This window comes from Panthera uncia (assembly GCF_023721935.1).
Source record: "Panthera uncia isolate 11264 chromosome E2 unlocalized genomic scaffold, Puncia_PCG_1.0 HiC_scaffold_19, whole genome shotgun sequence".
Taxonomy (NCBI): domain Eukaryota; kingdom Metazoa; phylum Chordata; class Mammalia; order Carnivora; family Felidae; genus Panthera; species Panthera uncia.
In genome coordinates this window covers 32,591,697-32,602,836 of record NW_026057588.1, presented here as the reverse complement: position 1 = coordinate 32,602,836, position 11,140 = coordinate 32,591,697, and the positions used below count along the sequence as shown (strand labels likewise).

At 44.6% G+C, this 11,140-nt stretch overlaps 1 protein-coding gene across 1 annotated transcript; it reads right to left on the bottom strand.

The window, feature by feature from the left end:
* Positions 1-1,932: 1,932 nt before the first annotated feature.
* GINS3 (GINS complex subunit 3) lies at positions 1,933-10,588 on the bottom strand. Its single transcript, XM_049622380.1, has 3 exons — positions 10,043-10,588; positions 5,293-5,526; positions 1,933-3,405 (listed from the first exon to the last, which is right to left on the bottom strand). Exons 1-3 carry the CDS (start codon positions 10,226-10,228, stop codon positions 3,175-3,177), a joined length of 651 nt encoding a protein of 216 aa, XP_049478337.1. The 5' UTR covers positions 10,229-10,588; the 3' UTR covers positions 1,933-3,174.
* Between the last annotated feature and the right edge of the window lie 552 nt (positions 10,589-11,140).

Below are 11,140 nucleotides of genomic sequence, written 5' to 3'. Positions count from 1 at the left end.
GTTTATTTTTGAGAGATTGAGAGAGAGAGCGCACTCGCGCAAGCAGAGGGGCAGAGAGGGGGACAGAGGATCTGAGGCAGGCTTGGCGTTGACAGAGTAGCTTCAGTGCAGTGAACCAGATGTAGGGCTCAAACCCACGAACCACGAGATCATGACCTGAGCCGAAGTCAGAGCCTCAACTGACTGAGCCACATAGGTGCCCCTAGATTTTTCTCTTAAACACAGATATCCACTTTCAGAAACACACATACAGCCTCTGCGTAGTTATTTGCTTTTGCTAAGATGTGTAAAATATTATATTTGTATTTAAGCATTACTGTTTCAAGCATAAAGATGAAAACGCCCTTCTGGGGTTTCTTGAAGGATAGTGGAACAGAAGAGAACACATTTGCTCATTCAAAATAGTGATATCCTGAGTTAGCAACAGAACTCCAAATTCAGATACTTTTCTTTAGGTTTGGGGTATGGAATTGTCTTTTAGAAATTATTTCTGTGTGTATCTAATATCTGTGTATACCAGATCACTGGGATTAAGTGATCTTTTTAACAAAAGGATGGTGGAGTGGCCTTTTTCTTGGAGGGTTTTGAGCTGCAAGTGAACAAGATGGGATTTATTTTTGAATAAGACCATTCTGGCTACTGTGGAGCTAAGCCTTAAGATGGGGGGCAGGGAGGGTGGCTGCAGGGAGGCAGTAGGGAGGCAACCACAACCATCCAGGCAAGACTGGAGGTGGGGAAGAGGTTGGTCAGATTCTGCAGGTGATTTGAAGGCAGACCCAAAAGCGGTAAGTAAGGGAGGGCCAGGAAGGCACCCAGGTTTTTGTCCTGTGTAATAGGGAGGGATGATGATGTCAGAAACGGAGAAGAGAAAAATTATAGGAGGAGCAGACTGAGTCAGATTAGCTCAGTTTCAGCCATGTTAGGTCAGATGTTGACACAGCAAGGTCAAGTGGGTGGCTGGATACAAATCTACGGTTGGAGGGAGGGGTCTGAGCTGGAGATCAGACTTGGGGTAGTCAACAGCACACAGATGGTATTTAAAGCTTGAGATGGGACGAGATGCCCGCCGAAGTGGGAATGGCGAGGAGAGACCCAAGGACTGAGCCTAGGGCTGTCTCAAGTTCAGAGGTCGAGGAGAGCAGGAGGAACGGACCCAGGAGACCAAGACTTGCCCCACTTCTCTGACAGCCCAGGTCATCCCAGGGAGAAACCTGAAAATGATGATGTCTTTGTAAGTCATGAAGTCCAGAGTTACCTGGTAACAGAGCCTTAAGGGGAAAGGGCACACGTATCCCCCCTTGATTTTAAGAGCAATTTGGTACTTGAGTTGTTTGTTGACTCATCTGGAAAAATTCACCTCTTTGAAGGGACCAAAGAGTGATCCAAAAGCCTGATTTGGGGAGGATTGCAGGGGGACAGGGGTAGTAATGGACAGGCTTGAAGGCAGACTTGTAACTGGAAATAGGATTCAAAAGCTACTTGTAATCTGTTCAAAATTTAAAACAGAATGAATTCTGCACATTGCATACCCACGTATTCCTGGCATGTGGCTCCTGTGCATTTTTTTTCCCCCAATAAGAGAAAAAAATGGCAGCAGCCTGAGGACTGACTTTAAACACAAAGCTATCTGTGAAAACAGTGAATCCCAAAACTGAATAATATACTTTTCTCACTCTATGAATCATCTCTGGGGCCCTGGCTAGATGTAAATGCTGTGCTCGCCACGAGGTCCTACCTTTCTGGGACCCATCTCGTTCCTACAGGGAATGTAGCTCATACTCTTGAGTCTGGTGCAAACAAAAGAGCAGCCACAGAAACACGGATTTAGTTGGGCATTGTTGTTGAATATGATCACAGACAAAATTCTCTGATAGCCCTGTCTGATTGTCTGTAGTACTCGAGTTACAGAAATAGTTACTTGTACAGAATGTATTCATGTGCTAAGTGGGTCATTTATTTAGCACCAAAATCAAATTATAAAAACATCGGTTCCATCTTAAAACATGCATTTCAAAAGCTGTTCTGGCATTCCAAGTTTGCATCGAGACATCTGCACAATCTGAATACCCAAACCCCTCTATGATTTCTAATGACAAAGACCATTCTCAGTCGTTATGGGAAGCTGGTGTGGAGACAACTGCCCGTCAGATGGTGTCCCCCAGGGAACGATGTTTCTTACTCAGCCCGAGGTTTCTGCCTTGATCTCCAGGAAGAGTTTTGAGCTTGCTTAAACATGCTTAAACACATTCTCGGTAAACGGTCAGGAATCCTCTAGGTCATAATGCCGCAAAATTGACCAAAGAGGAAGAACATGGTCAAGGTCTCCTGCCACTTACATTTGCCATGTTCAGCTTCTCAAACAGGGCTCTTCCTAACCAGCAATCCTAAAGTCCAGCTTTCAAAATAAGACGGCTTGGTTAACACCCTTTAATAACTACTATGCAGCTCCAAATGACTCCATGACAGCTTTTCTAGGGAGGTAATGGATTGCTGGGCGGGTGGCTCTAAAGATCTCAAGGCGAAAGACAAGCTCAGGTTAACCATTTCCCCTCCAGGCCGACCAGAGTTTTGTGAAGCCCCGTCCCCAAAGCCCTGACTGCAGAGGAGGAGAACAATGCTTTCTCTTTAGTAAAAGCCCTACCATTCATCTGTCTTATCATTTTCCTTCTTTATTCTTGGCAACTGTTTCTGGAAATTGGGGTGACTCCTCGCAGGCAGGACGCAGGAGACATTCACAAGTAAGGCCAGCATCCTGGAGGTGCTGTCCTCGGAGCAGCCATAAGGAAGATGCAGCAGTTAAGTTCAAGAGAACATTTGTGGGCAGATGGCCCATTTGTACCTGTCCTTTGGAGCAGCGAAAGTGGACATCGGAGGGTGTCACACTCCCGGATACAAGGGATCCCAGTTCCAATTGCATTATGATGCATGTGGTAACTGTATTTTACAAAAGACTTTGGTTTCTCCCCGGCTATGGGTCAGCAGGGTGGGAGAGTCTTATAAGCCATACAGGCCAGGGACTTCCTGCACCATGTCCTTTCCCAAACAGATGGCATCGCTCCCGACACTGTTGTGGGAAATAAGCCATGACATGGCCCTTTACAAGGTCAACGAGGCTCTATCAAGGACACACAGAGCAGTAACTCCACAAGGAGCAATTCTGTGTTCTTCTGACCTTCAGTCTTCCATATCCGTGAATTTTCTCTTCTTATAGTTCTGAACGAGGTTGGAAGCTGTGATCTGAGAAGCCTGCCCCTTCTCCCAACACTGAAAGTCATTCAGTCCTTTCTGCCCTGTTTGAAATAAGCCCCTCTCCATCTCGTCCAGCCTGGCTACCAATGCTGAAGTGTCTTCATTGTAAGTGTTCTGGGAGGAGTCCATAATGCGGCGGAAACGTCCAATGAATGTCTGAAGGAGAAGGAATGAGTGAGAAAAATCAGATCCATTTTTCCCTGAACATTTAAATGTCATGAAGGGCAAAAGTTTGGTCTAGGACTCAGTCAGAAGGAGCTCTCAGGTGACTTTATCACTCGAGGAAGTGATTTCACATTGCCATGCCTCAATTTCCTCATCTGTGAAATGGACGGTTATGAATATCCAACAGGTTGTTATGGTAGCCAATGAAGGAATACATGTAGGACATCTAGCAACTGGCTGGCAAGAGTAATCTGCTCAAAAAGCGCTACCCATTAAATTGAGCCCTGCATTAGGTTCTGCGCTGACAGTGCGGAGCCTGCTTGGGATTCTCTCTCTTCCTCTCTTTCTGCCCCTCCGCACACCCCACCAAAAACATTAAAAAAATTAAAAAAAAAAAAAAAGGGTTACCTATTATTGTTATTACTAACAAAGGCCACAATAATGTACTGTGACACACACAGATAAGTTTGGACCAGAAAAGACTCCTAATCTAATTGAGTGCATTTTATATCTTTTTCAGTGTGAGAGCAGGATAGAGACACAAATGACTGAGGGTTGTCATTTTACCACAGGGCCCTGAGACCAAGCCACAAGCCCCTGCCTCAGTTTCTTCAATTGCCTCATGGAGTTATCACCTTACTGATGGGCAACTTTATAGAACTTGAAAGCAGTGATGGAAAAAGAAAAGATATAACTCACTAACAAAGGGCACTGTTCCAATTCAAGGACATGTCCTGGAGACACTGTAAGACAAATAAATGGACTTTCCCCATTTTTAGCTTTCTGCTCAAAAGAGTTTCATAAGCTCAAACTGTCTCTAGTCTATGTATTGATTTCTTTATCTCAGTGGATGGCAACAATGTTTTTCTTTACTATTTACATCAAAAACCATTCCAGTACATGTTAGGCCAAACAACCCTTGAGCCTGATGGAGGGTGTCTATATAGTCCAGGGAGGAAACGTGTCTTCAGCTGAAGTTCTTATAAAGCTAAAAATGAGGAAGTAAAATAAGAGGTAGAAAGGGTAGCTTCTCCTAATATTAGCAAAAAAAAAAAAAAAAAAAAAAAACCAATTATGGGGGGGCCTGGGTGGTTCAGTCAGTTAAGTATCTGACTTTGGCTCAGGTCATGATCTCACGGTTTGTGGGTTCAAGCCCTACATCGGTCTCTGTGCTGACAGCTCAGCGCCTGGAGCCTGCTTCGGATTCTGTGTCTCCCTTTCTCTCTGCCCCTCCTCCGCTCAGGCTCTGTCTCTCTCAAAAATAAATAAACATAAAAAAAGTAATAATTATGAGACGTTTAAACAAGGTTATGTCGTAAAGGATGGTAATATGGGTATAACATTGTTTTGTCCGTGGAAAACAACAGTAATAGCTACCATTTGTTAAATGGCACCACCTAATCTCACTACGATGCAATAATTTTGGCACTATTGTTATCTCCATTTAACAGGTGAAAAATGAAAGCCTATAGAGGTCACGTAGTTCGTACATGGCAGAGCCATGGTTTAGCCCCAGAGCAAGGGACAGGAACAAATAACACATGTACTCCTGACGGGAGCCCTGAGACCAGTCTTGGGGCTGGGCCGGGCTGGCGTATTTAAGTACCTGTCACCTATAGGCAACCATCATCTCTCTTATTTCCAGGCCTTCCTATGGCCCCAAATCTTAACAAACAAATATGAAGAGCTGCAGACAAGTCATTTTTTTTAAGTCATTTTTAAGTAAATATATAATCGGCAAATGCAGTCTAACTGTAGGCCGCTGTGGAATAACTAATAAACTGAGCGTACACATGATACACTTCCCTGGGTAAGGGTGGAGGCTGGTGGCTCCTAAGGCGTGTGTGGTGCCATAGGGTTTTCACGTCAGTTACTTGCCTGCAGGAGAGACTGGGAGATGTCTGCATTCTCTGGACTGTCAAAATGCAGGAGTTGGGAGCCAAACCCATAGAAATGCGGCCCCAGTTTGTGGAGGTCCACCACGTTGGCATCGGCGCTGAACACGGTCCTCCAACCTTGCTGGTAGATCTTGGGAAGGTCCACAGAAAGGATCCGCCGCTTGTGGTCAAAAAGTCCCTTTGCCAGCCACAGGGGGAGTTCGAGCTTTGAGCCCTGCATCACACAGGAATGTAGGTTTTAAAAGCAAATAGCGTAATAAATGTGTGTGGCAATACACAGAAATACAGGTTGCCCGAGCAGGCATCTGCTGCCTGTTCTGTTTGGGGGCGTGGCTCCCAAAAGCAGAAGAAGGTTGTGACTCGAAGAGATGAACTGCATGGGCTGAAGTTTTACATCATAATGGAATGGTGAGAACAACGGTTTTTGTTCAACAGAAGCACAGTACGGAACAAAAATGTGGTACAAAAGGGAAGTTTTCTTTTTTTTTATTTATTTATTTATATTTTTTTTTAAATTTTTTTTTTTCAACGTTTTTTATTTTATTTTTGGGACAGAGAGAGACAGAGCATGAACTGGGGAGGGGCAGAGAGAGAGGGAGACACAGAATCGGAAACAGGCTCCAGGCTCTGAGCCATCAGCCCAGAGCCTGACGCGGGGCTCGAACTCACGGACCGCGAGATCGTGACCTGGCTGAAGTCGGACGCTTAACCGACTGCGCCACCCAGGCGCCCCAAAGGGGAAGTTTTCTAACTCACATAAATAAAAACTTCCAATTGCAGATACTTCAGAAGTATAATAAATATTTCTGGGGGCGCCTGGGTGGCTCAGTCGGTTGAGCATCTGACTCCGGCTCAGGTCATGATCCTGTGGCTCGATGAGTTCAAGCCCCGCGTCAGGCTCTGTGCTGGCAGCACACAGCCTGGAGCCTCCTTCAGGTCCTGTGTCTCCGTCTCTCTCTGCCCCTCCTCCGCTCACACTCTCTCTCTCTCTCAAAAATCAATGAACATTAGAAAAATACAAAAATAAGCATTTCTGCTTTCTTTAAATATTCCATACCTGTTCCTCATACGCACTCACTGGAGGCCTACTACGCACTAAGCACCACCAGGTGCTGGGCGATATATGGAAAAACAGCATCAGCCTGAGCTCAGGCCACAGCCCCTCTCCATCCCACTTCACAGCTTCAGAGAGGACAGTAAAGACACACATGTCTCTATATTTTTAAAGCCTTAACAGAACTGGAAAATACAATGAGGTGGCCATGACAGACCAGAAATGAAGAGAAATATCCAAAAAAAAAAAAAAAAAAAAAAAAAAAAGGCCAAATATAACTGAGTTGAAGGCATCTGCAGACAGAAAGTGTGCAGAAAGTTAACACAGCAACCCTCAGACCGCCCTCCTTAGAGGGGCCTGCCTGCAGAGTTGATCCTTGGTGGGTGTCCTGGAACTTGGGTTTCAGGAGGGTTCCCACTCTTCTCAGAGTGGATAGGAGTGCCTCACTGTGCTTATGCAGTTTGCACAAACAATGTGGCTTATGCTGAATACCTGCTTTCCTCCTGGGAGTCTGGAATCTTGGAATGTGTTCGGTAGAATGCCTGTGTAACTAGCCCTCAGTACGACCATGGGTACTGAGTCTCTAATGAGCTCCCAGGTACACATATTTCACCCATGCTGTCATAATGCGTTACTGGATATTCCAGTGCATCCTGTGCAACTTCGCCCGGATGGACGGGGCTCTGGGAAGCTTGTGTCCAGCTTCCTGCAAACTTCATCACACACACCCTTTTTCCCTTTGCTGTTTTTGCTCTGTATCCTTTTACTGTATTAAAATTTAAACATTAGTATGACTAGATGCTGAGTCCTGTGAGTTCTCTTAGTGAATCATCAAACCTGGGGCGGGTCTTGGGGACCCCTTGAACAAACCGAAATGGAAAGTTTATCACTAGAAGACACAGACTAAGGAAATCTTGAAGGGAGAATGAAAATGATCCCAGAAAGAAATATGGAAACGCAGGACACAAACTAAATAGTAGGAAGGAAAAAAACCCCACAAATATATCAATAATTACATTAAATGTAAACAAATTAAATACAACTGAAAAACTGTCAAACTGAAAAAAAACAAAACCTTACCATACGCTGCTTAAAAGACACATATTTGAAGTATAAAGACACAGAAAGGTTGAAAAAAATGCCATAAAAATAGTAATCAAAAGAGAGAAGCAGACTAGAGATAAAACGGACATTTGACAATAATAAAAGGGTCATTATATCCACAAGAAAAAGACAGGTACCTGTCTAAACTGAGAGAAGTAAAAGGAGAACTGGTGAATCTATAGGCATAGTGGAAAACTTTGGTCTATCTCTCTAGATAAATGAGGAGCAGGAAAAAAAAATCAGTAGGAATATAGAAGATCTCAGCAAAGCAAACAGCAAACTTGACCTAACTTCCAGTATTTACCACACACCGTGACTTCAGAATACACATCTGGCCAAGTGAATATGGAATGGTTAAGTTGATCTTATGCTGCAGTATAAAGCAAGCGTTAACTTACAAAAGACTGAAATCATTCAGGCTATGTTCTCTGACCCTCGTGGAAAGAATTAAGCTAGAAATCAAAATCAAAAAAGATGAAGAGCTAAATCCTAATATACGTGGAACTAAGCACTGTAACCCATGAGTCAAAGAAGAACTCACAATAGAAACTAGAAATTATTTTGAACACATGGCTATGAAAATAAAATACAACAAATCAAAACTTGTGGAACGCACTGAAGCTGTGCTCAGAGGAAATGTATAGCTAAAAACATGCATAAGGGAAGGTTGAAAAATCAATGACCTGGGTACCCAGCTCAAACTGCACAGGCAGGGTTGGGGGGAGTGGGGGTAACAACAGAAAATTAAGTCCAAAGAAGGTAGAAGGAAAGAATTAATAACTTAACGACCTAGAAAACAACAGTACAAAAGAAGAAACTGACAGAGCCCTAAGTTAGTTCTTTTAAAAGAACTAACTAATACAATTGATCAATTCCTAGCAAGACTAACGAAGAAAGGGAGCATAATTTCTCCATATCAAGAATAAAAACCAAGACATCAATATAAATTCTACAGATGTAAAAAAGATAGTAAAAGGATATTTTGAACATTACACCACTACCTTTGAAAATTCAGATGAAATTGTCAAATTCCTAGAGGAGAAAACAATGTACCAAGAGTAACACAGGAAGAAAATAGCAAGTCTGAATACTCGTTTATCTCTGAATGACATTAAATGTTGTCATTACAAAGCTTCCCGCACAAATCTCCCACAAAGAATTCCAAATACTTTATGTAGACACTCTACCCTCAAATAAGTAGAGTATAAGTCCTATTCCTTAAGTGAGGCTGTGATAATGACTCCTTCCCAAAGAGAACAGTATGGAAAGGTGGAAAAAGGAGTAACTTCATAGTGAAGAATCCTGACAAACACTACCCCAGCCGGGTGTTCGAGGTTCTTATCAATGTGATAAGTCATGCTAACAGTATGTGCCCTTGATATGATGTGACCTCTGTGATCCTCCTCAAAACCTATCACTGCAGTCTAACCACAAGGAAAAGTTCAGACAGGGTGCCTGGGTGGCTCAGTCCGTTAAGCATCGGACTTCCACTCAGGTCACGATCTCACGGTTCATGAATTTAAGCCCTGCATCAGGCTTCCCGCTAACAGCGTAAAGCCTGCTTGGGATTTTCTCTCTCTCTGCCCCTCCTCTGCTTGTGCTGTCTCAAAATAAATAAGTAAATAAACTTAAAAACAACAACAACACATCAGACAAATCCCAACTGAGGGACATTCTACAGATTACCTGATCAGCACTCCACAGAACCATCATGGTCCTCAAAAACAAGGAAAGTCTAATAAACTGTCACAGCCAAGAGCAGCCTAATTAGATATGATACTAAATGCAATGTGGTAAACTGGATGGACATTAGGGGGAAGGAAGGCAATATGAATAAAGTACCGGCAGTGCATCTCTGTTTACCAATGTGTAAGAGGACAAAAATCCTTACCTGTTATAATGAAAAGTCAATAAACAATGTCTTAATTTTTTTAAATCAAGAAAATAAGCTTAAGACTATTATTATTTAAAAACACAGGGGTAAATCTTGAGGATACTATTTTTATTTTCTTTTTAGTGAGAGAGAGCAGGCGAGCAGGGGAGAGGGGCAGAAGGAGAGAGAATCCCAAGCAGGTTCCACGCTCAGCTTGGAGCCCAATTTGGGCCTTGATCCCATGAGACTGGGATCACGACCTGAGCCAAAATCGAGAGACCGAGCCTCAGCTGACTGAGCCACCCAGGCGTCCCTTTAACTATTTAAAAAGTGGACAGACCAGTGATCAGAAACCCCGATCCTTAAGTAGTCAGTAGTAACCAATCCTTAAGCTTTCAACATATGGGAAGGCGGGGGGCGGGGGGGAAGACACTGCTCACTTTGGGCAGTTTCAAAAATGAAACCAGCGGCCTGACGACCTAAGATAAATTTAGTTTCACACTGGGGGCGAAGGCTAAAAAAACACTTCAGAGAACTGAGACCTGAGACCCGCCGATACAACTCCTTAAAGCGTAGGGCCGGGCTTCCCCCTAAAACGACAAATCCCGCGGGGCAGCGCGCCCGCGATGCGGAGCCCAAGGCCGCGAGGCACACTGGGAATTGTAGTCTTTCTCGGGGGATCTGTCCCTAAAGGCTTACCTGAGGAATCGTGTGGTCAGTCTCGGCACCTCCGCTCCGCTCCAGGAAGAAAGCCCCGAGGCGAGGCATGGGGGTCTCTGTGCGCACCGGGAGCTTCTCGTGGGACATCAGGATGTCGTCCAGCGACAGAAAGTTCTCCTCAGGCCCGAGTGCACCCGACTCCACCCGGAAATAAGCGTCGGACATGGCGGCGGCGGCGGCTTCAACTTCTCCGCTTCCACTGGTGTGAGGCTAGGAGTCCGGGATGTAAAAAGCAGGAGAAAGCGGAGGCAGGCCCGGGTTGTGAAGGGTAAGGAGGTCGCTGCGACAGCTAGCCGGAATTGAAATTTTTCCCGCGCCGGGGACGCGCCAGACTGGAGCAGTCGATCCAGGCAGGTCGGCCCAGGCAGAAGCAATAGACAGTCTGCGGACTTGGTCCCACGTGATCAGGGGCGGGGTGCATTTGGAACCGCGCTCGAGATTTCCACCTGCAGGGTGTAAGCTGGATGTGGGCACCTTAGCAAGGAGCTGGAAATGCCCGTTGAAGTTGCTGGATGCATCTGTACTAGATTGTGTTCATGTGGCCCTTTATATATTTATATGAAATTAAAAACGCTTTGCAACACGTTTGGGGGCTTATATAAAAAGACATTACTGTGGCCTCCGTCTCAGGCCTGATCAAGTCAGACCTGTTTACTGTAGTTTTGTCACTGTATCTGTTAATCTTCGTGCTTGAAAGAAACATGAAAACAAAACCTCCAGCACTAGCCCCAGATAGTTATGGACTATTTGTAGTATTTGGCGTTGATAAGGGAAGGAGGAGGAGGAGCACTAGACTACCCCTGGCTCCCAAAGGTCCTGAGTTTACTTCAGGGCCTTACCATCGACTGGCAATCTCCTTTCGTGGCTCTTAATAAATCCTTAAAAGAGGAAATCTAATTGGCTCAGTTTGTCTTTTTGAACAAGGTCACAACAGTCATACGTTGCCAGCCACCCTATAGATTGGATGGGTGCCTGTTGCTTGTGTAGTTGTGGGAGAGGGGTAGGGAAGGGATCATGGTTATGGGAAAATTAATGAAGAGAAACCTCACTAGAATGGAGTCGGGAGGTCAGCAGGGG

Excerpts from the sequence above, each read along its gene's own strand:
- GINS3 (XM_049622380.1), bottom strand. The coding sequence starts at position 10,228 with ATGTCCGACGCTTATTTCCGGGTGGAGTCGGGTGCACTCGGGCCTGAG. Across the intron at positions 5,527-10,042 it reads CTGACCACACGATTCCTCAG|GGCTCAAAGCTCGAACTCCC; the intron begins GTAAGCCTTTAG and ends TGTGTGATGCAG. Across the intron at positions 3,406-5,292 it reads TCTCCCAGTCTCTCCTGCAG|ACATTCATTGGACGTTTCCG; the intron begins GCAAGTAACTGA and ends CTTCTCCTTCAG.